At 42.7% G+C, this 27,823-nt stretch overlaps 1 protein-coding gene across 3 annotated transcripts in view; it reads left to right on the forward strand.

The window, feature by feature from the left end:
* The window catches only part of PRPF8 (pre-mRNA processing factor 8), an 87,828-nt gene that overhangs the window by 38,114 nt on the left and 21,891 nt on the right, over nt 1-27,823 (forward strand). For all 3 annotated transcript variants that reach the window (XM_030186195.1, XM_030186193.1, XM_030186194.1), the window contains exons 21-32: nt 1,515-1,753; nt 9,913-10,059; nt 10,191-10,401; nt 13,916-14,032; nt 14,230-14,477; nt 14,577-14,756; nt 17,007-17,142; nt 18,000-18,169; nt 18,465-18,594; nt 21,106-21,252; nt 21,537-21,697; nt 21,803-21,994. In XM_030186195.1, coding sequence (XP_030042055.1) covers nt 1,515-1,753; nt 9,913-10,059; nt 10,191-10,401; nt 13,916-14,032; nt 14,230-14,477; nt 14,577-14,756; nt 17,007-17,142; nt 18,000-18,169; nt 18,465-18,594; nt 21,106-21,252; nt 21,537-21,697; nt 21,803-21,994 — 2,078 coding nt within the window. The remainder of the gene's footprint in view (nt 1-1,514; nt 1,754-9,912; nt 10,060-10,190; nt 10,402-13,915; nt 14,033-14,229; nt 14,478-14,576; nt 14,757-17,006; nt 17,143-17,999; nt 18,170-18,464; nt 18,595-21,105; nt 21,253-21,536; nt 21,698-21,802; nt 21,995-27,823) is intronic.

Consider the following 27,823-nt stretch of genomic DNA (forward strand, 5'->3'; position numbering starts at 1 on the left):
GGTTTCTCAGTTTTGGTTTCCAGGTTGCGATGTCCCTCAGGGCTCTTCACTGAGCCCATTAATTTTTCATTTGTTAGTCATCATTGGGCTCCATTAAATTGTGTATGAATGACCTCCTGTCTTACGCTGATGACATATTTGTCAACTGTTGATGGTGATTTAGCTTAACATCTTACATGGGCTGAATTCAACAATGGGCCTTGAGCAATCTGTTGAAACTAAATACAAATAAAACTAAAATCCTGTAGTTCAGAAACATGAATGTTCAGATTCCTAATACTATTACTCTGTTATCCTTGATTTTTCTCTATCATTTGAAGCCCAAATAAATCATCTATGGTAGAAAACGTTTGTAGGATGAGACAATTACAACTGGTGAACAGTTATTTTGATAGTCTTTTGCTTTGTTGGTCCAAAATGCTGATCCTTCCACATCTGGACTATTGTAATGCCCTATATTTAGATTTATCATTTAGGTTATTGAACAAACTACAGCTTATTCAAAATATTGTGACCCGGTTGATCTCTAGAATTAAGACATTTAACAGTGTTTCTCCATGCCTGAAAGCACTTTTTGGCTTCCCTTGCATAAACGAGTAATTTTTAAATCGGCATGTGTACTGTTTCAGATCATCTATGGGTGTACATCAGAACTGTTGGGTAACCTGTTGTCTGATTTCCTCATTAGTCGGTCTTCTCGATATAAGCATTGTTGTTATTTGGTTTTCCTAGTTCTAGAGGCTTATGTTTCTTGAAAACTTTTACTTGGTTCCCTTTTGCTGTAATATCTGTATGGAACTCTGTATCCACTTTTAATAGGTTGGAGAATACCTTCTTGATATTCAGAAAGAAATTGAAAACATTGCTATTCGAAAACTAAGGTTATTTTTTTCTACATGTAATTTTGGGTGATTTATTGTTCTCTGTAATTTACTTTTATCTTTTGTAAACCACTGTGAACCTGTGAAGGGATACCACGGTATATAAATGGCACATTGACATTTAAAAAGAAAAAAACAAATTGGGTGATCATTATGTTTCCGGTGTTGCTCCAATTGCTTGGTTATACAAAATACTAAGCTTTTAATGCTGCGCAAAACCCTTATGGGGCAGCGTACACAGGTTGTTTGTATTTCTCTGTCTCCATCCACTGGCAGACGAGCATACCCCACAGGTTCTGGACTGGCCTGGTGAAACTAAAAGAAAATTAGCAGGTAAGATCTAATTTTTCTATACCCTTCAGTTTTAAGGCAATTTAGTTTCAGCTACAGTGGCCATCATCCAAATGCTCCTGCTGCTCAAAGACAATATGTCGAGGTTCAGCAGCATTGTTTGGGCAGAGTGCCAGAAATCCTTGCAACATTAACTTATTAGTTGGTGGCTTTCCAAATCAATGAAGTCGGGAAGTGATTGCATGATCTTAGGTGAAACAGTCACTAGTAGCAGGCAGTAGTGAATTTAAGACTCATGTGTTGGAGATGTCTTGAGAGTAATTCTAACTTTTGTCACTACAGGACATGAATCATACAAACTCGTATGGGATTATCCGTGGGCTTCAGTTTGCCTCCTTTATTGTACAGTATTATGGGCTGGTAATGGACCTGCTAGTGCTTGGCCTACACAGATCCAGTGAGATGGCTGGACCACCACAGATGCCAAATGACTTTCTCAGTTTCCAAGATATTGCTACAGAAGTAGCCCATCCCATTCGTCTGTATTGCCGATATATTGACAGAATCCACATCTTCTTCAGGTACATGCTGTCTTCCCCTGCTTGGCCCCCTCATCTATGAAACTTTGTTGTTTCTTTTTTTTTTTTTTATCTCTTGCTGTCTTCAGTAAATGTCTGTAGCATAATGGAATCATTATCTTGTCTTGTTGCTCTGATATTAAGGTTCCAGAGAAACAGTAAATGGGAGGTATAAAATCCAGTTCTATATTGTTTGAACTGGAATTGTCGTTTCCTTATCCCACCAATCTAGTTCAGACACACCTGGACTTTGAGCTGTCCAGGGCCTAACACATGTTAGCTGGAGAAATAGGATCTGCACAAAACAGGGCAGATGAGGAGTCACTTTTAGCAAAACAGCACAGGGGAGGAATGGAGACTTTCGCAGCAGTAGTGATCAGGATGCACCAGGAGAGGCATAGGGTGAGCAGACTGAATAGGCAGGCACTGACTACGTGGATGGAGGCCCTGCTTGAGTACACTAAGCACAACTCTCTCTGTAGCTGTCAGAAGGGCAGTTTGAGGCTCTGTAAATCCTGTCATGGCAACTGGACATACAGGCATAGCTGGAAAGCCACGGTGGGGAAGAACAGGTGGTGATTTCCTAGGTGGGATGGAGATCCTCAAAACTTGGTTGCCATAGTGGCCCTCTAGACTGGCACAGATGGATTATGCACTCCAACCAGCAGATGGAGACTGAGAACAAACTGAGCTTCAAGTGAGCCTATAAGTGGGCTGTGCAGTCCTCTGGAAACTAGTCTGTTCTCAGTCTCAGCAGATGGAGGAGTGGTAAGTCTGTGCAGTTGGTTACTTGTGGGCCCTGGGATTTCTTTTTTTGTCTTGCGTTTTCTTCCTGGGGCTACTGGGTAAGAGAAAGCACTCTCTCTTTATTTAAAAAGAAAAAAACAGGGAGCATAAAAATGCCAGAGGTAGTTTCGGGTTTTGCTTTCCTCTTGTCTGCCTGCTGGATAGGGGTTGAAGCCCGTGGGGGTCTCTTTTGCCCCGGGGGTGTTAAACCTGGGTGGCCAGGTCTCTCCCCCCCATTTGGACCCTGCTGCAGGTACTTTTGGTTTGTGAGCCTCGGCTGTCTGGCTCTGTCTTTGGGCAGACAGGCAGTTTGGAGTGCTATGGGATCTGACTTGCTACTTCTTTCTGGCCTGAGTATTGAAAAAAAGAAAGTGTCACCAGTGATTTACTGCAGGGAAGCCGAGTGTAAGAAGGAAGAAAAACAGTGTAGCAGACTTTTTTTTTTTTTTTTTTGCTTTTTTTTCCCTTTGGTGGTTGTTTTCTTGCTGCCCCCGACGCTTCTCCAGGGAGCCGTGGAATTCCCACGGTTTTTTCTTTCTTGGCGATGCCTCAGCGCCTTAAGTGCTGTGCAGTTTGCCAGCTCCAGGGGGTGGATATGGCAGGGTGTTGTGGCCTCTGTGCAGCTCCAGAGCGCTCCGAGTCAGGATGCGAGGAGTCTGGACAGACGGCCTGGTATCCGGGGTTTTAGTAGGACTGTCCTCGGGGGAGCCCGTTTGGGTGGTTGCCTCGTTTTCACGGGAACTGCTGCCATTTTGTTCCCGGTTTCTGGCCTTGATCTACCTCTACACTTGGAGCCGTTTTCTGCCCTGAGGTCTCTTTCCTGTGGCCTGACACCGCTGGGTGCTTCGGGGGTTAATTTTCCCCCGGAATTTGTTTTGGCCACGTACAAACTGGGGCTGCCACGCAGAAAGGAGCTGTGCTGTTTTGGCCATGTATAAGGCCTTTTGCCTGAAGCAGGCTGGGACTGCTGCACAGAAAGCAGCTGTGCTGCAGGGAGACTCTTTTTCCTTCCCACCTTCTAAATGCAAGCATGGGGAATGGGAAGAGGAGGAGGAACCCCTGGACTGTGCTTTTCAGGGCTCAGAGGCTTTACCTGGTTCATCTGAGAAGGATCTAAGGGGACCAGGAGCAGCCAAGGGGGGGACAACTCCTGGCAGGAGGAGCTGCCTCTGGGGGAAGACGCTTCAGTTGTCCGCATTTTCCATCGTGAGGAGCTGCAGGAACTGATTTCCCAGGTGTCTTCCATGCTGCTTTTCGAGGAGTCTCCCCCGGAGGCTCCTCGGATCGTGGATCCCTTGCTTAAGGGGGTTCACAGATCTTCCCACTCTTTCCCCATGCACCAGGGCATTCAGGATGTCATCCAGGCACAATGGGCTTCTCCTGATGCCCCTTTTTAAGGTTGCGAAGTCCATGGTTTGCCTTGCTCCCGTTCCGGAGCAGGGTCGGGAGCCCTTGTGTCCCCCCATGGTGGATGCCATAGTCTCGGCGGCCACCAAGAAGAATACAGTGCACATGGATAGTGGCTCCGCCCTTAGGGACCCCCAAGATCGTCGACTGGAAGTTTTGCTTACACAGAGTTTCCATGTGGCTGCCTTGGCTGTTCAGGCAGCTGTTTGCGGGGGTTTGGTAGCCCGGGCATGTTTTCGTTGGCACAGTACATTTTTGGACAAAGTCTCAGATGATTGGTCCTTAGTGGATCAGGAAGCTGCCAGATTGGAGATGGGCGCTGCCTTCTTGTTGGATGCCTTGTATGATCTCCGTGTGTCCTCTAAGATTATGACTCTTGGTGTAGCGGCCCAGCAGCTGTTGTGGCTCCAGGGTTGGTTGGCGGATACGGCGTCCAAGTCTAAATTGAGCAAGTTTCATCAGTCTGAAGTTACTCCTGGCGAGGGGGGAGGGATAGGGTAGTTGGGGAACCTGTTTATGGCAACAGATCTTGGATTCTTGTATTATGATGCATTATTGGAAGATGTTTGGCAGGTGGCTTTATGGAAAATAATAAAAATATGTTTAAAAAAAAAAAGAAAGGAAGAAATGCACAAGAAATGTCCAAACCCACAGCTCTGAGTAGGGATAGCCACAAATAAAGCCAAAAAAATAAAAAAAAAATAAATTGAGCAAGTTTCCCTTTCGAGGCTCCCTGTTTGTTGAGGATCTGGATAAGTTGATCAAAAGTCAAGGGGAGACTCGGGTTGCGTTGGAGGCAAAAACACATAGTAAAAAATTTTTTTTAGGTATATTAAAAGCAAGAAGCTGGCAAAAGAATCAGTTAGACTGCTAGATGACCGAGGGGTAAAAGAGGCAATAAGGGAAGATAAAGCCATAGCGAAAAGATTAAATGAATTCTTTGCTTCAGTCTTCACCGAGGAAGATTTGGAGAGATACTGGTGCCAGAAATGGTATTCGAAGCTGACGAGTCAGAGAAACTGAATGAAATCTCTATAAACCTGGAGGATGTAATGGGGCAATTTGACAAATTGAAGAGTAGCAAATTTCCTTGACCGGATGGTATTCATCCCAGAGTACTGAAAGAATTGAAAAATGAACTTGCGGAACTATTGTTAGTAATATGTAGCATCTTTAAAATCGAGTGTGGTACCGGAAGATTGGAGGGTGGCCAATGTAATGCCGATTTTAAAAAAAAAGGTTCCAGAGGAGATTCAGGAAATTATAGACCGGTGAGCCTGACGTCGGTGCCAGGCAAAATGGTAGAGACTGTTATAAAGAACAAAATTACAGAGCATATTCAAAAGCATGTATTAATGAGACTAAGCCAACATGGATTTAGCGACGGGAAATCTTGCCTCACCAATCTATTACATTTCTTTGAAGGGTTGAACAAACGTGGATAAAGGTGAACCGGTTGATATTGTGTATCTGGATTTTCTAAAGGCATTTGACAAAGTACCTTATGAAAGACTCCAGAGGAAATTGGAGAGTCATAGCATAGGAGGTAGTGTTCTATTGTGGATTAAAAACTGGTTAAAAGATAGAAAACAGAGAGTAGGGTTAAATGGTCAGTATTCTCAATGGAGAAGGGTAGATATTGGGGTTTCTCAGGGGTCTGTGCTGGGACTGCTGCTTTTTAACATATTTATAAATGATCTAGAGGTGGGAGTACAAGTGAGATAATTCAATTTGCTGATGACACAAAGTTATTCAAAGTCGTTAAATTGCGGGAGGATTGTGAAAAATTACAAGAGGACCTTGGGAGACTGGGCGTCTAAATGGCAGATGACGTTTAATGTGAGCAAGTGCAAAATGATGCATGTGGGGAAGAGGAACCCGAATTATAGCTATGTAATGCACGGTTCTACGTTAGGAGTCACCGACCAAGAAAGGGATCTAGGCGTCATCGTTGATGATATGTTGAAACCTTTTGCTTAGTCTGCTGCGGCAGCTAAGTAAGCAAATAGAATGTTAGGTATTATTAGGAAAGGAATGGAAAACAAAAATGAGGACATTATAATGCCTCTATCAGTCCATGGTGCGACCACACCTCGAGTATTGTGTTCAATTCTGGTCACCGCATCTCAAAAAAGATATAGTGGAATTAGAAAATGTACAGAGAAGGGCGACGAAAATGATAAAGGGGATGGGACGACTTCCCTCTGAGGAGAGGCTGAAGTGGCTAGGTCTCTTCAGGTTAGAGAAAGGACGGCTGAGAGGAGATATAGAGGTCTATAAAATAGTGAGTGGAGTGGAACGGGTAGACCTGAATTGTTTTGTTTACTCTTACCAAAAATACTAGCACTAGGGGGCATGCAATGATGGTACAAAGTAGTAAATTTAGATCCTTTAGATTGTAATTTAGTGTCCTTTAGATTGTAAGCTCTTTGAGCAGGGATTGTCCTATGTTAAATTGTACAGCGCTGCGTAACCCTAGTAGCGCTTTAGAAATGTTAAGTAGTAGTAGTAAATTTAAAATGAATCGCAGAAAATTTTTTTCTTCACTCAATGTGTAATTAAATTCTGGAATTCGTTGCCAGAGAATGTGGTAAAGGCTGTTACCTTAGCAGGGTTTAAAAAAGGTTTGGACTGCTTCCTAAAGAAAAGTCCATAGACCATTATTAAAATGACTTGGGGAAAATCCACTGCTTCTTTTTGGGATAAGCAGTATAAAATGTATTGAACTTTTTTGGAATCTTTCCAGGTATTTGTGACCTGGATTAGCCACTGTTGGAAATAGGATGCTGGGCTTGATGGACCTTTGGTCTGTCTTAGTGTGGCAATACTTATGTCCTCAGCTTCTGGAGGATGGGCCTTGTCCGGCAGGCAGAGGCATGTCTGGGTAGTCTAAGTTTAGGGAGGCATATTGCTATAGACCGGGTAGAGGAGGTGGTTCTCAGCGTAGCTGTTTCTTTCAGCAGCAGCTGGCCTTATGGAATTTAAAGGGTGTTTGGACAGATTCCTGAGGGAAAAGTCCATTGAACATTATTAATTTTTTTTTTTTTTTTTGGGGGGGGGGAGGGTTGCCAGGTTCTTGAAGCCTGGATTGGCCGCTGTCAGAGACAGGATGCTGGGCTTGATGGACCCTTGGTCTTTTTCCAGTATGGCGGTGCTTATGTACTTATGTAGAGTGCAGTCCTTTCGGGGGTGCCTAGACTCCAGACTTTTGGCGGCTGGCTCTGGCAGACCTGCATAATGAAGGTGTCGGGGTCCAGTCCTTGGTTCCCATAGGGGCAAGGCTGTGGAAATTCTACCAGGAGTGGACCCGGATTACCTTGGATCTGTGGGTGCTTGAGGTGGTTTGCGATGGCTGTGCGCTGGAGAAATAGTGTTCCTACCGGCTTATTCTGAATCTCAAAGGGGTAAATCGCGCTCTTCAGGTCCTTTCCTTTTCGCATGAAAATCTTGCGCTCAGTCATTTTAGCGGTGCAGCCCGTGGAGTTCTTGTCATCTTTGGATCTGACGGAGGCGTACCGTCATATCCCTATTCATCCGGCTCATCAGCGTTTCCTTTGCTTTGTCATTTTGGGGAGGCATTGTCAGTTTTGTGCGATCCCCTTTGGTCTGGCAACAGCTCTCTGTACCTTTTCCAAAGTGTGATGGTGGTAGTAGCAGCTGCTGTGCGCAATGAGGGCATTTTGGTGTATCTGGACTATTGGCTCATCTGAGCGAAGTTACCAGGAGAGTGTGCGGACTATGGCCCTGGTGGTGCACTTGCCCCAGTCCTTGGGCTGGGTAGTCAATCTGGACAAGAGTCATCTTCAACCATCCCAGACCTTGGAGTATTTGGGATTCGCAAACTCCAGTCACGGGTCCAGTCTCTTTTGGACTTCCAGTGCCTGTGGGCCAAAGATTTCTTGCAAGTGCTTGGCTCCATGGCAGCCTCATTGGAGGTAGTACTGTGGGCCTGGGCTCACATGCGGCCCTTGCAGTGGGCACTTCTATCCTGCTGGTCTCCCCAGTCGCGTTCCCTGGAGGATCGCCTTCCTTTGCACAGCCTGGTGAGACGCAGCCTGCATTGGTGGATGGTGTCGATTCATCTCTCCTTAGTCATGAGTCTGGATTCTCCCACAGTGTACTGTGGTGATGCCAGCCCCTGCAGCTGGAGGTCCAAGGGTATTAGGATGCCCATTCAGATGTCTCTGTAGTAAAGTCAGAACATGGAACTTGGCTAGTCTGGGAAACTGGGGTGTGCCTGGGACATGGGGTTTTGGAGGAAAGTGAGCTCCCTGTAGGCGAGTGTGATGATTCCTCAGTAGCACAGATCTTCCAGAGGGAAGAACTGTCCTTCATGATTTCACAGGAACTGGCAGTGTTTAGAAGCGCCAGTATAGGAGGGTTCCAAGAATACACTCAAAAGAATCTGCATAAGCCCTCAGTCTCTTCCAGTGCATCAGGCATTCAAGGTGCTGATCTTTGATGGAATGGGAGTGGGCAGGACTATAGGGAAGTTATATACACTGGCTCTGGAAGAGAAGTTGAATTTCCCATAGGTTAATGTGCTGGTCATGGTGGTTACAAAAAAGACTACCATTCTAACTGAGGGAAGGTATACCACAAAGATGTGCTGGATTGGAAGAGCAAGGCCTTGTTGAAGCAATTATTTGTGGCATCTCTGCTGCTACAGGTAGCTGTATCTGAATTCAAGAAAGCTTGGGATAAGTGCATAGGATCTCTAAGGGAGAAAAAGGGATAGTAGATGGCATGGATGGGCAGATTGGAGGTCATATGGTTTTTATTTGTCTTAATTGTTCTCTGTTTCTATGCTATACCAAGGGCTGGTTTGCGTTGGGTATAGCAGCTTCCCTTTGGTCTTTGAGGGTGGTTTCATTGAGCCCAAGGAAGTTGCTTGGCTAGAGGTATATCTTTCATAAGGAGTATAACCATGGCAGTGTTGATGCACTGATTTGTGTGGCTGAGGAGCCGGGCTGCAAATAAGGTGTCAGACTTACCTTCATAGGCTACCTTTTTGCAGTAAACTCCTCTTTTGGTGAAGGATCTGGGAGATACTAAGCCCCAGAAGCTACCAGAACACAACTATTTCACAGTTCAGTCAGGGTAAGGCAAGGTTTAGGGAAGCGAGGTAGCGTAACTTCTCAGCAGTCCTGTTTTTCCAAGTAAGGGGCAGTCTTCTTGATTTGACAGGAATGGGACAGCCACTTATGGAAACAGTTGTGCATCTCATTGCTGGCTGCCGAGTTCTGATAGGAGAAGGTTTGTATATGAAAAGCCCAATTAGGTGGCATATCTTATCCATTGAAAAATGTGTACACATTACAACAATGTTATATCAGAAAAGCATTAGGATCATGACCCTAGAAGAACAATGGAACATTCCAATTCCATCTGAAGGTAAAGCTTGATGCAAAAAAATTTGGATGTCATGCTGAAAGAAAATCACGAGCACAGCGTTCATTGAGTGGAGGAGAAAACCTTCAGGTAGTAAGTAGTGCAGTCAGAGACCAAGAAAATGTGGCAGAAAGGTACAGAACTGTCCTCTTTGCATTGGTCGTCACAGGCTTAATTAAAAAGAATTTTCAAGCACACCTTGGTAAGTTGCTTTTATATTACTGTACATCTTAAGAACTCTAGAAGAAGCTCCCTTTGACATGATGGAAGTATGGCAAGTATTAGCAGTAAATTTGAGCGACAGAAATCATACACCACATATAAAGGCTTAGGAGTGAGGTTTATTACGGTCATAGAATGTGTAAAAACTAACCCATTTGGAGACGTTGCCCCTTTTGCCTTCTGAAAATGATTTTTCCGTTCCTCTGGGTTTTATATGTGGTACTGTATCTTTACTACTCCTGACTACTTTCTTTTTTCTAGACTCCATGGCTAGTGGAATTGGAGTAACAGGTTTTTTTTCCCTTTAACATAAGCAGAAAGCAGCTCTAACAGTGGTTTCAACTGTGAATTTTCAGGTTTACTGCAGATGAGGCTCGGGACCTGATCCAGCGCTATCTGACAGAGCATCCAGACCCCAATAATGAAAATATTGTGGGCTACAACAACAAGAAGTGCTGGCCAAGGGATGCTAGAATGCGACTCATGAAACATGATGTCAACCTGTATGTATGGGGTGTGGCAGACAAAGGGGCTTATTCATTGTATTTTCTTTGGGCCTGCAAGTCAGAGGGCTTGTAGGGAGCTTAGGCTATAACATCTATCTGACTAGCAAATGTATTTATTTATTTTTAAGTGGTCGTGCTGTGTTCTGGGACATCAAGAACCGTCTGCCTCGCTCTGTCACAACTGTGCAATGGGAAAACAGCTTTGTGTCTGTCTACAGTAAAGATAACCCCAACTTGCTGTTCAACATGTGTGGTTTTGAGTGTCGTATCCTGCCCAAATGTCGCACAAGCTATGAGGAATTTACACACAAAGATGGAGTTTGGAATTTGCAGAATGAGGTAGGTCTGCCGTTGGGCGGGAGAAGTTTCAGTTAACGTGAGTATTTGTATGCCTCGGTCTTAGTGGCAGGACTAGGTAGTGATGTGATGTTTCAGCTCCTAGCCAGTCTGTCTTACATGTTCCTTGTGGACGGCACCATATATTTTGTTCAAGTTGTCATAGGATTTTTTTTAAATATTTTTATTGAAACTTCAAGGGGCTTATATTCAAAACCATTTAATCGGGTAAGAGAGGTTCCTACCCAGTTAAATGGTGCCTATCAGCTGCCTATCGGGGGATTCAGCACTTACCTGGATAGTGTTGCTGAATATGTCCTCTAACCACCTAAACCAAAACTGGCTATTCAGCAAGTGGTTGGGGGGGGGGGGGGGGGGTTGATGCTTATCAGGGTTAGTACAGATATTTAGTCCTTGCCCAGTTAACTGGACAAATAGGACCACATAAATTGGACAAAGATAGGACTACTTATTAACTTACCCAGGCAATGGCTGAATATTGGCCTTTACCTGGATAAGCGCCAGTTGGCTGTACCTACCCGGATATTCAGTGCTGATACCTGGACATGGCCCAACATTGACTATCCAGGCATAAAGCTGGCAACAGCAAAAGAATCACTGCCACTGGCTGAATATTTGCCCCAACTTTATTGAATACATTAACATTGATCATTCAGGAACAATACAATTTCTATTCTGTAATCGACCTTGCGGTTCTACACGCATAACAGAGCTAAGAGACAGGACAATCACCAGGAAGTACAAAATTAATTAGCTAACAGCAAAACCTAAAATTTTTAGAGTATATAAGTCAGCCAATTCTTGCAAAACTATTATCCTCCAGAATTCAACACATTTCTTAAATAAAAATGTTTTAAGTTGTTTTCTGAATGACATATAATTAGTAATAGACAGTAATAAGACAAGTACTTCTTTATCTATCGTGCAGTTTGAAATAGAAACATGACGGCAGATAAGAGCCAAATGGCCCATTTGGTCTGCCCATTCTCAGTAACCCCTAACTTCTCCTTTTCCTAAGACATCCCATGTGCCTGTCCCATGCTTTCTTAAATTCTGACATACTCCTTGTCTCCATGACCTCAACTGGGAAGCCATTCCATGCATCCACCACCCTTTCCATGAAAGAGTATGTTCTTAGATTCCTTCTAAGCCTGTTTCCTCTTAATTTCATCCTGTGCCCTCTCTTTCTAGAGTTTTGCTTGAAAAAGGCTCACCTCCTGTACATTGATGTCACTGAGATATTTAAACATCTCTCATAAAGTGTCCATAATTTTTAACCTCTTTTTGTTTTTCAAAGATGGGTAAGTAAATGGATTACCATTTCTGTTAAGTTTAGTAGATGCCGAAAAAACAAAATGGTCCAGTAAATATGAAGGAGAAAAACCTTGAATCACCTTGTACAGTAAACAGCAAAGTTTAAAAAATACCCTGATGTACTATCTGATTTCTTCAAAGAAAAAAATTAAACGTAAAGCTGCTTTAACTGTTTTGAGCTTTTTCAGTATATACTTTGAGCAACCCAAATGGATAACATTACAATAATCTAAGGAACTGAGATTGAACTAATATATGAAAATGGTCAGATACAAAGTACTATTGCTACTATTACTTATTTTGATAGCACTGCTAGACGTATGCAGCGCTGTACATTGAATACGAAGAGACAGTCCCTGCTCGACAGAGCTTACAATCTAATTAGGACAAACAGGACAAATAAGGAAATAACTAAGGTGGGAATGATAAAACATGGGTACATGAACAAGTGAGTAAGGGTTAGGAGTTAAAAGCAGCACCAAAAAGGTGAGCTTTTAGCCTAGGTTTGAAGACGACCAGAGATGGAGCTTGACGTACTGGCTCAGGAAGTCTATTCTAGGCATATGGTGCAGCAAGATAAAAGGAACGGAGTCTGGAGTTAGCAGTGGAGGAGAAGGGTGCAGATAGGAGAGATTTACCCAGTGAATGGAGTTCCCGGGGATGAGTGTAGGGCGAGAGAAGAGTGGAAAGGTACTGAGGAGCTGCAGAGTGAATGCACTTGTAAGTTTGAACTGTATGCGGAAATGGATAGGGAGCCAATGAAGTGACTTGAGTAGAGTGCTAATATGGGATTAGCGACACTGGCGGAACATAAGTCATGCAGCAGAATTTTGAACAGATTGAAGGGGAACAGAGATGGCTTAGTGGGAGACCCATGAGAAGCAAGTTGCAATAGTCTAAGCGAGAAGTGATGAGTGTGGATAAGGGTTCTGGTAGTGTGCTCGGAAAGGAAAGGACGACTTTTGGTGATATTATAGAGAAAGAAACCACAGGTTTTAGCAGTCTGTTGAATATTACTAATATTGCCTATTACTATGTAAGCCGCATTGAGCCTGCTTTTAGTGGGAAAGTGCAGGATACAAATATAATAAATATTTGCAGAGAAGGAGAGAGAGGAGTTGAAGATGATCCCAAGATGACAAGCTGATGATAGTGTTATCCACAGAGATAGAGAATGGGGGAAGAGGAGAGGTTGGTTTAGGGGGAAGATCAGAAACTCAGTCATGGTCATGTTTAGTTTCAAATGACGGTGAGACATCTAGGCAGCAATGTCAGACAGGCAGGCTGATACTTTGGCCTGGATTCCTGCTGAAATTTCTGGTGTGGAGTGGTAGATCTGGGAGTCCTCAGCATAAAGGTGATACTGAAAACCATGGGATGAGATCAGTGTACCAAGGGAAGAAGTATAGATGGAGAAAAGAGGTTCCAGGATAGATCCCTGAGGTACACCAACTGATGGGATAGAAGTGGAGGAGGATCCACCAGAGTATACACTAAAATAATGGGAGAGAGAAGAAAACCAGGAACGAACAGAGCCCTGAAATCCAAGTGAGGACAGCATATCAAGGAGTAGATGATGATCAACAGTGTCAAAAGCAGCAGATAGATCGAGAAGAGCTTCCTTATGCGTCAGAGATTACGCATAACATAAACTTTCTGTGTCAGATTGTAACCTGTGTTTGCAGTGTTAAATGTGTGTCGAGGAATACCCCCTAGTATTTTAATGGAGGAAGAGAACTCAAATGTAGTATTATTAATTGTTACTCTATTCTCTTCGTCACTAGTGGAATTACTAATAAGCATAAATTTTGTCTTCTCCGCATTCAATCTCAATTTATGCCGTCTCATCCAATTTTCCAAAATATCAAAGATGATATGAATTAAATGTAAGTACGCAGAGACCGTAGAATCAGGAATTAAGAGTAATGCCATTCAGTAACAATCTTACAAGTGCTAATGTTTTTTTGTTGTATTTTTATTAAGATGTTATTTAGAATCTTAGGATATATGGAATGTTTAAAGCATTAGAATTACATAGTTACTGAGATTAGTATGCCATATCTTAAAGGAGCTAAGATAAAGTTAGGGGGTGGAAGGGTGCATGTGGCTTGTGCTGTGAGAAGAGAACCCCCCAGCCTTTCATGTCTCCAGTGCAAGGTGATTGATTACCTTTGTGTTCCAGGTAACCAAAGAACGCACAGCTCAGTGCTTCCTGAGAGTAGATGATGAGTCTATGCAGAGATTCCACAACAGAGTTCGACAGATCCTCATGGCTTCTGGCTCTACCACTTTCACCAAGGTAATATCTTTTAAATTGTGCATCCTCTGATGTGGAGAGTGACAGGGGACCCTACTACTTGCGGAATTTGTGCATGTGCTTATGAACAAGGTGGACATGGGGCTATTTAGGATGGTATAGGGATGGTGGTTGTTCTGATCGCTGTGTGTGTTGCAAAAACCTGGATTAGGAGTGCTGTTGGGTTATCTTTCTGGCAGATTGTGAACAAGTGGAACACAGCACTCATAGGGCTGATGACCTACTTTCGTGAGGCTGTAGTAAACACTCAAGAGTTGCTGGATCTATTGGTAAAATGTGAGAACAAGATTCAGACTAGAATCAAAATTGGCCTGAACTCTAAGATGCCAAGTCGTTTCCCTCCTGTGGTCTTCTACACACCCAAAGAATTGGGGGGCCTTGGAATGCTGTCCATGGGGCATGTTCTGATCCCACAGTCTGACTTGAGGTGAGTCTCAGTTTTGATTATTATCCTCTGTTTTCTGGGTGGGGTCCTAGGAAGTAGCTTTCTTTTTTAATTAACATTACATTCTCTGTTGTCCTTCAGGTGGTCCAAGCAGACAGATGTTGGTATCACACACTTTCGTTCCGGGATGAGCCATGAGGAAGACCAGCTGATTCCTAACCTGTACCGCTATATCCAGCCATGGGAGAGTGAATTTATAGACTCACAACGTGTGTGGGCTGAATATGCCCTCAAGCGGCAGGAGGCCATTGCCCAAAACAGGTGAGCCACCGACTCGCCTCTTAAAACTAGACTGTTGCTTAGGGCAGCAACTTCTGGGGCAGGAGGAGGGCAGTAAAGAGCAGCTGCAGTGAACACAAAACAATAGTCCTGACAGTCACACAAATGAAGAACCATCAACCTGTCCTTTTATGCACAGGGAGAGTGGGAATTTCCAAATGGCCCATTTACTGAGGAAAGTGGATTTTGTAAATTGTCCTCATTAGGTATATACTAAATAAAGTTTAAAATTTAAATGTATGATGTCCAATTATGCATTTTTATTGGATTGTTCTAGGAGACATGGTGGTGAGGTGATTATGACTATCAAAATCTTAGGGGGTGCCTAGGGACCTTGAAGTTAATTGATGGGGGGCACAAGATTGAAGATTTGTTTGGGGCAGCTAATACCCTGCTATTGAAGCAGACATGGGAAGCAACTGCTTGCCCTGGGATTTGTAGTATGGAATGTTGCCATGATTTGGGTTTCTGCCAGGTTCTTGTGACCTGGCTTGGCCACTGTTTGGAAAACAGGATACTGGGCTAGATGGACCATTGGTCTGACCCAGTATGACTACTCTTACGTTCACAAACCAGAGTTGCCCAGCCCAGCAGCAGATGTCAAATATCCGGTATCGCCACATATTTGTTTTCTTTTTTTGGAGCAGTAGAAGAGTGGTTAACTGGATTTTTTCATCTAATTTTTATATTTTGTTTCTGAACTCTGAGCTTAACTGAAATTATGTGGATCCCAAATGGAAGGCAAAGGGATGGAGGTGCTTTGGTCCCCTCAGAAGTTTAGTAGCTAGATAGGAACATGGGTTTTTTCTGTAACTTTGTACTGCCTTGTAAGCTCAGGAGAAGAAGCGGGCATAATCTGTGTTTATCATCTCTTCAGACCATTCCTGACAAGTTGGTATATGCCCCTCTACCAGCAGAGGGGGAAACTGAAACTACTGAGTAACTTCAGCTTGTAAGGTACTATACAGCCCTGAATCAATCAGTATTTCTGTTGACAAAACAGAAGATAATGAATCAGAACCAGACTCCCCTTATTTCTCAGTCTCCCCCTCTGCTGTTAGGAGGACATATACTGAGTCATTGGAAATGGTCTGGAGAGACACAAAGAATGAAAATTAGCAGGTAAGAACTAATTTCTCCTTAATATCTATCTATTTCTTTCTCTCTCTCTCTCTCTCTCTCTCTCTCTCTCTCATTTTTACTGCTGTAATTTCCTATTGGTTATGTTTGATTTATTCTTACTGTACACCGCCTTGAGTGAATTCTTTCAAAAAAGGTGGTCAATAGATCCTAACAAACAAATACGTAATACTTGGTAAAATTTAGTGACTCTCAAACAGCAAGCGATATACAAAGGGGATCACATGTAAATGAGCTGCACAGATCCCCCTTTGTGCATCATTTGCAGTTTGTGAGTCCGAGCTGTTTAAGTGCATTTGACATCTGTGATCAACCGGACCCTCACCCCCCCCCCCCCCCACACACACACCCCAGCAACTGACCGTGGTGGTCTAGCAATCCCTCCTGCCCCTCCTGTCTTTGGTACCTTAACAATAGTTGGGCAGGAGTAAGCCCAAGAGCACTTACTTCAAGGGCTCCTGCCTCTGTGCTGCCACTTTCAAATTGTGGGATGCATCGGGCAGGAGCTGAGTGCCACCATTTTGAAAGCAGCAGCGCTGGGGTAGGGGTTGTGCAGTCCACTGGACCTCCATGGAATATTGTTGGGAGGGGGGGAGGTGTTTGGGGTATATCAGACCACCAGGAAATTGCCTGCGGCGGGGAGGGAGGTAGGGAACACAAGCAGGCAGCCTTTGCAACCTTCTGCTTTGTGTTTCCTTCCTCTTCTGACAGCTCAAGAGCAGCTGTAAAATTAGCTCATTAGAGCTAGGTTCTCTGAAGCTGTGCATCACCGGGAATGCTCATTCAAATACTAATGAGCTCATTTGCACGGATTTCTGTGGCTGCTAATGGCACACAAAGCCACGGAAAACCTCTTTGTGCATTGTTTGCTAAATAATGTTTGCTTAAAGCAAACATTAACAGCACAGTAAGCTTTGTGCATCAAGCCCTGACTGTACAGGATGTTCTAATTTTTCTGCTGTGTTGTTGGGGCAGAGTTAAAAAGTTCAGTACCTATATTTTTGTGAGGAATCCTACTTCAGTGTTTTGGTAAATAAACACAAAGTTCAGTCTTCTGCCTGTTCACACCATCTGATACACATTTGTTTCTAGGCGACTGACTCTAGAGGATCTGGAAGATTCCTGGGATCGTGGGATTCCCCGCATCAACACACTGTTCCAGAAGGACAGGCACACTCTGGCTTATGATAAGGGTTGGCGAGTCCGAACAGACTTTAAACAGTACCAGGTAGTATATGAGTACTGCACACTCCATACTTTCTTGCTAACATTTACACAGGGTGTTGTAAAGAGTATTCTCATTACCTTTGGAGGGAGGGGTGGGTAGGTTGGGAATTCTTTTCTTGTTGTTTTTTCCCCCTGACTCAGCAGTTTCCTGCTTCTTGTTTGGAATTTGTCTCTGTCGGACTTTTAATGCCATGAACTTTATTTAGCAAATTTATTTTCTGCTTATACATATTTCTAACTAGATTACAAGAAATCTACCAAGGCATTTTTCTCACCAGTGTTTATGAACACCTACCTCCTTTTCCTAATTTAGCTAAGCATTTGCACCAAATGACCTTAGCTGTAAATCACAGACCTAGTTATTTTGGAACCTGGTGTACATTCTTACTGAGTTTGGTTACCAGGTGTCACCATTGTAGGTCTGGGACACCCATCAGAGTTATACATCCCTAGCCCCAGTTAGCTGAGAAGCAGAAGCTGGGCTCAGGAATCAAATGCAGGTCTCCTGTGTGGCAGTACAGCAGTGCAATTGTGTCGACAGAGCAGTCAACAAATTAACTGTTGGGTATGTCAGTGGGATGGAGATTTTGGACAGTGTCGGTAGGAGTCTCTTGTTCCTATCCCATACTCTTGAAACTCCCATGGTAGGATTACTTCCTTGGCGGGGTGCTTAGAATTTTATGGTACTAGATTTTTCTCAGTTTTCATTGCTTGTAGGTGGTACATTGAACATGAATCTATGTGAGATGATGTTGTGGTGGGGAATAGTCCTTTTATGTGGCTGATTGCTCAATAATCAGATTGTATAGTCCGTCTTAAATTCAGCTAACTGCTGTTATCTTCCCATCATGTCTGTAGGTCTTGAAACAGAACCCATTCTGGTGGACCCACCAGCGCCATGATGGGAAGCTTTGGAACCTGAATAATTATCGTACAGACATGATCCAAGCACTTGGAGGTGTGGAAGGCATCTTGGAGCACACACTCTTCAAGGGCACTTACTTCCCCACATGGGAAGGTCTCTTCTGGTAAGTAAAGCCAGGCCTAAGCTGACCATGTGTGGATTATCTGTTCCCAAAGGTCTTGTTCATGGAATGTGAGAATAGAGCAGAGTAAAGAGATGGCACTAGAAAGGAAAGATTTCATAAAGTTACTTATGATAGAATGTATATTTTAGAAATGTCTGCAGATGATTTGTAGGAGTGCAATTATAAGCACAAATTTGTGTAGGTAAGTCTCTTGTAATTAGTAGGGAAGTTTTAGGGTTGGGAGTTGTTGCTCTAGGCACAGAAATGACTGCAGATGTGTGTTCTGTCCCTGCAGGGAAAAGGCTAGTGGCTTTGAGGAGTCCATGAAATGGAAGAAGTTGACAAACGCTCAGAGGTCTGGTCTTAACCAGATCCCTAACAGAAGATTCACACTTTGGTGGTCCCCCACCATCAACAGAGCCAATGTAAGTTGCTGAGGGAAAAGTGGATAGACGTTTGCTTGATTATATAGAATGCGATAGTGAGAAGGGGAGGGAAGAGTACTTTTCTTTGAGCATGGAGCAGTGTTTATATATAGTAGGATGACAAACAGAAAACGGATCTTGATTTGACTGGTAAATAGTTACTCTTTCATGATTCATCAATTTCCTTATTAGTGAACTGAGGTACAGTAACACTGAAGTCGTCTGAGAAAATGTAGTTGTGACCCACAGTTTTCTGTGACTTTTGTGGCTGCAGCTGTGGGTGTAAAATTTACCTCTTGTTGCATATTTTGGGATGCATCACAGAATGTGCAAATCTGCCCAGATTCCTGTCTGCCTTCTGTTTTTCACTCTGCTGCTGTTTCTACCACCATCCACCCATCTCAACAAGCACCAACTTGAACAACATGTGAGGCATCCTCTAATCCATTCTTCCCAAACTTTTCTCTAGTGCAATGTTTTCCTCATCTCCAATTGTTTTTAAAAAATATGTGCGATCTCAGTTCTGGCACTAGGCTTTCTTCCTTACGTGCTTCTGTTACAACCGAGTCACCACTGCCTCACAGTGAGTCCACACAGGCTAAATCCTGTCAGCCCACATGACCCAGTGGCATCACTGTCTTGCTTTATTTTTTATTTTTTTGCTGCAAACTTGGTCATGACCCCCCATTTAGGAATAGGCCCACAGTTTGGGAACAACTGCTCTAATCCATTTCAGGTGAACACCATGAACTCAAAGCTGTTTAAATAAGAACTACAGAGCCAAGTGGTACTGACAGAATTGTGAGGGGACTGCAGAACTGTAATTCCATTACATAGCTTCCCACTATTCCCACAGGTTCTGGAATAGTGGGGAGCTATTTATTAGAAGGAGAAATTAGGTCTTACCTGATGATTTTCTTTTCATTAGTCCTTGTCACTATTCCAGAGGTCTGCCTGAGGTTTCTGAGATTTTTAGTCAATGCGAAGTAATAGGTCAAATGGCTGTCACCTTGCATGGTGCTTTCTGCATATTTCTTGTTCTCTACAAATTGTCCAGAGATGAGAGAGGTCCACACGTTTGCTCATCTGGTTAGGGTTAGGTTAGCGAGTTGTTTAAGGTGGTTGTGTTCTGAGTTTCTCCTTATTGCTTGTGTACGTAAATGAGAAGCTGGACTGGATGCTGAGAGAGATGTTTCAGCTCAGTTTTCAGTTCTGTATGTGCACCTGCTGGTTGATGGACACAACTATCCCATAGTTTCTGGAATAGTGGGAAGGACTAATGGAAAGAAAATTATCAGGTAAGACCTCATTTCTCCTTGAATGCAAACCACCCTGAAAGGCCCCTCCTGGGTAGTATGTCAAATACGAATAAACTTGGAAATGGATGAGAAAGGAGAGGAGATGCAGTTTGTAAAGAATTTAAAATAATGTTCATAGCAAAGAATTGAAAATTCCTTATTCCCATAGACCAGTCCAGATGCTTGAGTTTTTCCTGTGCTGCCAGCAGGTGGAGATGGAGGACTACTAAATTGTGATGTCATCACTTAAGAACCTTGTGCAACACCCCCACCCACCACCCACCTTAGCCAGTCAGTATTTCTCTGTCTCCAGCAGATGGTAGGCTTCCTGTGCAACCTCTGGTGGTCTAGTAGGACTTTTATTATTTCCTTTTTCTTGGTCAGTCGCTAACACTTTACCATATCACTTTGAACTTGAGTGTAGTGACAGACAAAAGGGTTAATTAGTCCTATTTTTAAAATGAATGTGTTTGATTTAACAATTAGCTAAAAAAAATAGTAATTAAATGTGAGTCTCTCTTTATTTCTGGGGTAGTGTCTTCAAATTGGTTAGTTTTGTACATTTGACATTGGTGAATCTCACTCCCAAGCCAATCTTACTGTTAATGTTTACCTTTATACTTCCATTGTGCCAAACCGAGAGTCCAAAGGATGTAATATAAAGTACAAAGGTGTGCTTGGAAATTTTATTTTAAATTTGCATCAGTTGCCTTTTGCAGCTTGGCTATTTTTGCTCTTCCAGTTTTACTGTTCATGTATCTTTTAAATACAGGGTTTGTGGTCCAAAACTAGCAGTGCATTTTCTTCCTTTTATCTCCAGCAGTCCACTTGACTGTAGCAAGTCCTCTTAAATTACAGAAATGAGAAAGTTATCGCCTACTGCAGTGGATTCATGAACAGGTTCATCAGGGTCTCTAGCTGCACCATTGGTGTTACCATGCCCAAAGGTTCTGCATTATTAGTACAACCATCAATAACCATAGTGCTTAAAACTAACAGTGGACACCATTTTAACTTGGGCAGTGTGCAACCAAGATTATTTTTTTCCTTCCTACCGAACGTCAGTAGTAGTGGGTGCCTTACTGAGATTTGATATAGTTATGCTTCAGGATCACCATGTAATGGCACTAAGCAAGGCTTGGAAAGAGAAATATGTAGTAAAATATGAATGTTTTTGTCTGTGGTTACAGTGGGGTGTGCTTTCTCATTGCAGGTCTATGTTGGTTTCCAAGTACAGTTAGATTTGACTGGTATTTTCATGCATGGCAAAATTCCTACACTGAAGATCTCACTTATCCAAATCTTCCGAGCTCACTTGTGGCAGAAGATCCATGAGAGTATCGTTATGGACTTGTGCCAGGTACATGAAACAGGAAAGGAGACTGGTGAAGCTATGTAGTCTTGTGCTCACACAGTATACCTGGAGTGCTAGATCTACAGGCCGTTAATATTTGCTGTGCTAAGGATAAGGTCTGCTGAGAACTGAGGTCAGAGAAGAGCTGTGTTCTCAAGCAGACATACCTGTAAGCTAAGCCCATTGGAGCTTGCAGTGATGATGCTAGGTTAGAGCCTTCTGTGATGTTTGAAAACAATGAGCTTGTTTGCATTTCACTGCAGTGCTCTAATCCTACAATTGTTTTCCAGGTATTTGATCAGGAGCTCGATGCATTGGAAATTGAGACTGTGCAGAAGGAGACCATTCATCCAAGAAAGTCCTATAAGATGAACTCCTCCTGTGCAGACATCCTGCTGTTTGCCTCTTACAAGTGGAATGTTTCCCGACCTTCTCTACTTGCTGACTCAAAGTAATTATTGCTCTCTATCTTTATTTTCTGCTGGAAGTGATACTGGGGGTTGAGCAGAGATGTGGACCTCTGTACATAGTGAAATAATTCTGTGTTCTATTTCAGGGATGTCATGGACAGCACTACTACACAAAAGTACTGGATTGACATTCAGCTTCGCTGGGGCGATTATGACTCTCATGATATTGAGCGCTATGCGAGAGCCAAGTTCCTGGATTACACCACTGATAACATGAGTATATATCCTTCCCCCACGGGTGTGCTCATTGCTATTGACTTGGCCTACAATTTACATAGGTAGGAGCTGCTGAGCAAGAGCTATGCATTCTTTATTGGGTACTATGTTCTGCCCAAATTGCTGAACAACTGCCTGACAGCCTATGTCCATCATTACTGTAGCATCTTTTATAGGGCTGTACCGAATTTTCATATTTGATTTGTCCCCAGATAGTACCACAAATACATTATTCGTACTCTGCTGAATAATGAGTTTAATTCAAATATGAACAATCTGGGGCTCTGCTAAATCCTACTGAAATAAACATTTGATCTCTGATGTCACATTGCTTCTTTTATTATCGTTAAACCGCTTTGAACCTCTGATTAGAGGGTGTTAGCAGTATGCAAGAACTGTCACATCACATTATTTGTTATGTTAAAGTTCATATTCGGCCAAATAGTCAAATATGCTATTCAGTACAGCTCTAATCTTTTATTCCACTGATGATTTCACAGAAATTTCAGACTTGCAGCAGAGCACAGTCTTTTTCATTTAATCATGTTTTTGTCATAGCTGGAAGGTGTACGAGATGAAAAGTTTGTGGCCACTATAAGGGGCAATTCTAGAATCTAATTGCTTCCCATTAGGGCCAGGATTGTTTACAACTCTGCTCTCATTTCAGATTTTGCATGGTATTGCCTCAGACTATATGTTGCCCCTTGTTACTTTGCCTTCTTGCAATTCAGTTGTTGTGTAAGAGACTACCTACGTCTTCTTTTTCCTACCTGTAAGTAGAGGAGTGTGGTAGCCGTGTTAGTCCACTCTTAAGGTTATCAATAGAAATCAAACAAAATAAAACATGGAAAAGAAAATAAGATGATACCTTTTTTATTGGACATAACTTAATACATTTCTTGATTAGCTTTCGAAGGTTGCCCTTCTTCCTCAGATCGGAAATAAGCAAATGTGCTAGCTGACAGTGTATATAAGTGAAAACATTCAAGCATTACTATGACAGTCTGACAGGGTGGGAGGATGGGGGTGGGTAGGAGGTATGCATGGGGACATCAAAGCATATCATTGATATTCTAACAGGATGGGTGTGGATAGGTGAGGGGAGGGTGATCAACAGAGACATACAGCTTTATGGTTTATAATGGGCTAGGAACCCCAGATCCTTGTTAAGTCCTTTCTGTTGGGTGTTAAAATATTCAATCATTCTGACTTCAAAGGTCTTACGTTCTTGTATGGTTTTAAAGTTACCTTTCAGGATTCTCACTGTGAAGTCACTGGTACAGTGTCCTGGACCTGTAAAATGTTGACCAACAGGCGTGGGAACCCTGCTGGCACCAGTATTGTTCATGTGATGTCTATGTAAATTGAATCTTGTCTTAAGCATCTGGCCTGCTTCTCCAATATAGCATCCTTCATTACATTTTTTACACTGAATGATATATACCACATTGGAAGATGAGCAAATGAAAGATCCCTTTATGTTGAATATCTTTCCTTTGTGGATGACTTTGGGGTCCTGTGAAATATTTTGGCATAGTTTGCAACTGGATAAATTACAGGGAAGTGTGCCCTTCTGTTCCTTTTCAGTCTGTGATGGAAGTTTACTTCTGATTAGCTTGTGTTTTAAATTGGGTGGCTGTCGGAAGGCCAGTACTGGTGGGGATGGGAATATCTCTTTCAGTAATTCATCCTCCTGGAGTATAGGTTGTAGATCTCTTATGATTTTCCTCAGTTTTTCCAGCTCTGGATTGTATGTCACTACAAGTGGGATTCTGTCTGTGGATTTTTTCTTCTTGTACTGTAGCAGATTCTCCCTGGGTGTTTTGAGGGAGGAGGCAATATTCTTGGAGATTATTTTGGGGTTGTAGCCTTTCTGTTTGAAGGATGCAGTCAGGCTTTTAAGGTGTCTGTCTCTGTCCCCTGGGTCAGAGCAGATAGGGTGGTATCTTGGATCTTTTTGTATGTGAAGGATGGAAGCTGGAGTTGTGGAGGTAGCTGCATCTGTCTGTGGGTTTCTTGTATATAGATGTTTGTATACAGCCATCACTGATTGAGACCGTGGTGTCCAAAAAATTGACTTTTTCTGGGGAGTAGTCAATTTTGAATCTGATTGTAGGATGGTATGTATTGAAGGCAGAATAAAATTGTTTCAGAGTTTCTTCACCCTCCGTCCAAATCATAAAAATGTCATCCATGTACCGGTAGTATTTTAGAGGTTTGGTCTGCTGTGTATTCAGAAATGTCTCTTCCAGCTCAGCCATAAAAAGGTTGGCATATTGGGGTGCTGTCCTGGTGCCCATCGCAGTGCCCATTATTTGCAGATAGATATCATTGTTAAAGTGGAAGTAGTTGTGAGTTAAAATGAATTTGATTAATTTTGTAATAGTTTCTGGTGAGTATTGATGGTCCAGTGTGGATTTTTTTTAGGAGTCTTCCACATGCAGTTATGCCATCCGCATGTGGAATGTTGCTGTATAGTGATTCTACATCCATCGTGACCAGAAGGGTGTTAGGTGGTAGTTGCTTGATATTTTTCAATTTACTCAGAAAGTCTGTGGTGTCTTGTATGAAGCTGTTAGTTTTGTGTACGAGAGGTTTCAGAATTCCCTCTATGAATCCAGATATTTCTTCTGTGAGTGTGCCAATACCTGTAAGAAAGTAGTTTACAAGTCTGTCTATTCAGCTACTTTTTCATACCAACGTACTAATTGGTGGAATTCCTTGCCAAAAAATATAAGTCCAACATGATTACTTGGTTTTTCCTACGTTTTTGAAATCTTTCCTTTTCAAAAACTTTGTCAATTGATCCTGGTGCCTAGTCTCCCACCTTCCATTTTCTCCAGTATGCGTTACTGAATTTTATGTATTTATGGTTCTTTCCTTATTGATAGTGTGACTTTATAAATTTTATTTCATATTTTGTAATGACTTTTTAGCTTGTTAGCCACATTGAACTCAAATTGTGCGGGGAAAATGTGGGGTATAAATGTCATAAAGAAATCTAGGCACTCGCATTTATATGTCCTATATATATCTATATATGATGTTGGCACTTGCACACGTAAGTGTACACTTACCTGTGAAAGTGCAAGCAGAGCACCTAATTGCTATTCTGTAATAGTGCATGTAACTTACATAGCACTTAGATGCAATGGAGTATATACATCAGGTCTATGACTGGTGTAACTGCAGGTGCATAAATGTTAGGTGTACTGATGGGTTGCACTAATATTCTATAATGGTGCCCGGATGCCCTTGTAGAATGAGCTCCAGTGAGCATTTTAAGAGCACCTAAATGGAGTTGACTAGTTGTAGAATTGTCCCCTAAGCACATCATGTATACCAGGTCTTTGTGTGAGTTTCTGGCAGTATTTGGTTCTCAGGTGTACAAAAGAACAAAAAAATTGGGGGATTTTGTAAGTTGTCGTAGAAATATTTTGTGGTATTGAAAAAGGAAAGCACTTTTGAACCAAGTCTAGATCTCAAAAGTGTAAACCAGTCATTGCAGATTCTACAATTATATATGAAAACCTTTAACTCTGTCTTTGTTGGCTGTCAGGTAAGGGAAAGTTCCTGACATTGCTGGACCTGAAAGAAGCATACCTACATATTTCAATCTGAAGAAGTCATCAAAGGTTGCTCTGTTTTAGGAGGTTGCTTCCAGTTCCATGTGTTGCCCTTTGGATGATGGTAGTTGTGGCAACAGTTTTACAAAGAGAAGGGATTCTGGTGCATCCTTACCTGGATGACTGGGTCCTTCAGGCAGTGGGAAGCAGAAAGTCGGCAGTGTGAGTGATCCAGTTGTTGCTGATGTGTAGTTGGGTGATAAGAAGTCCAGCTTGGAACCATCTCAGAGCCTGCTTTGATACTAGAAGGGTCAGGTATTCTTGACCAACCAGAGGAGAGTCAAGTTACAGGAGCAAGAGAATTCTATTGTGGAAAAAAAAAGCTCCAAGGGCTTGGAGTTATATGCAAATCTTGGGGTTGATGGCTGCAATTGATTTGGTCCCATGGACACACATAATGAGACTCAAAGCTATGAAATGTGTATTCCAAGGACACTGCAGGCCAGGACCAGTCTGGCTTGGTGGTTGGCAAGCATGAACTTGATGAAAGGAGTGGCCTTGGAAAGTCTTAGTTGGATGATGATGATGATGGATGGCAGTCTGAACATCTGGGGCACTTGTTGCAAAAGCCAAGTAGCCCAGGGTCAGTGGTCCTCCTCAGAAGCCAGGTGATTGATATACCGCGCAGAGTAAAGGGTGTTTGGCAAAAATAGGCCTTGCCTCAAAGCAGGGACTTAAAGACTAGCAGCAAAGAGTTCAGCGGTAGAGTAGAGGCTCATCTCCAAGCATTGTTGACCTTGTACATTGTGGGAGTTGTAAATGTGCAGGTAGATTTTCTCAGCAGGCACTAGATACAGGAAAATGAGTTGTCCAATGAGCCCTTCTCTCTGTCATCAAAAGTTGATGAAAGAATACTGGTGATGGACTTGATGACAATTTAATTTTCAGTCATCAAAGAGTAAAAGGTGACCGGAGTGAACGCCCTACTGCAGAAGTGGCCAGTGATGGAGATTCTGTATGTATTTTCCCCTTGGCAGTACATCCTTCTTTAATGGTGCAGCATTGACCCAGGCATCCATGATGTGTGGATTTGGTCAGATTCTAGATGAGAGAGGAGCTTAGATTCCCGCAGTGGAGGTGTCTTCTGTCTCAAGGTCCCATTCTGATAGCCATTAGAGAGGTCGCGTTTGAGATGTAAGGGTTGTTCTCCTAGGTAATTACCTCCATTCTGCAGGTGAGAAAGAGCTCTGTTTATAGTGTATATGCAAGTCTAGAGATTTTGAAGCCTGGAGCAAGGGTTTTCTCTTTTGTGAGCCTAAAAAATGGAGCACATTTTGGCTTTTCTGCAGAAGGTTCACAAGGACCAGGTGGTCAGCTCTCTAAAGGTTCAGGTGGCAGTAATAGTTTGATTTTGGGGGTAAGTGGATGGGGCTTCGTTGGCTTCTTATCCATATGTGATATAGTTTTTCAAATTATTCATGTTTGGCCTTCAATATGTTGCATGGTTCCAGCTTGGAACCTTAACTTCTTTAGTGTTCATACCAGACTAGTCCAGAACCTGTATGTCCATCAACCAGCAGATGGAGAAAGAGAAACAAAGTAGTTCTGTATGATTCACTTCCCAAGGGCACAGTGAAGTCGTAGAATACTTAGTATTTCTCTGTCTGCCACATATGGTAGCAGATGAAGCCTTATGAGCTTCTATTGTATTCCTTATTTAAAGTTGTAAAGACCCGGTGGAATAAATTTCTTCACAGTTGGGCCTTAGGTTGTTAAACCTTGGTGATGATTGTCGCCCAAGTCCATCTCTATTTTAGGGGTCACTGCTCTTTTGCTGCCAACCTCTGCCAGAACTTTAGAAATATTAGTTCTAGTTTCACAGGAAGTATCTGTTTTTAGATTGATAGTTCTTCTGAAAGTGAAAAATGTTGTCAAACCCGGCTTTTTCTTATTCTGTTTCTATGCTATCTTTCAAGAACAAGTTTTTTTTCTTCTCGAGTCCTAGGGATTCTTCAGCATACATAGTATGAGCTTAGTCTTATATTCCATTTTGTCCCACAGATCAGTCCAGAGATCTACGAGTTATGTCCTTCTACCAGCAGGTGGCGGTAGAGAAAACACTAGAGCTGTGGCGGTAGAGAGAACACCAGAACTCGACCATATAAGATACTATGCAGCAGCCTCACTTTCCGTATTCTCTGTATTTCAGCAGGTGTATAGATATATCCTGCGCAGCTCTCTGAATTGTGCTTGCCCCTGACCTGTTCCCTTCGAGTTCAGTTGAATTAGGGGTCTTGACTTTTCCCTGCCATACTGTTGGGGGTA

Source organism: Microcaecilia unicolor, chromosome 13, assembly GCF_901765095.1.
Source record: "Microcaecilia unicolor chromosome 13, aMicUni1.1, whole genome shotgun sequence".
Classification (NCBI taxonomy): domain Eukaryota; kingdom Metazoa; phylum Chordata; class Amphibia; order Gymnophiona; family Siphonopidae; genus Microcaecilia; species Microcaecilia unicolor.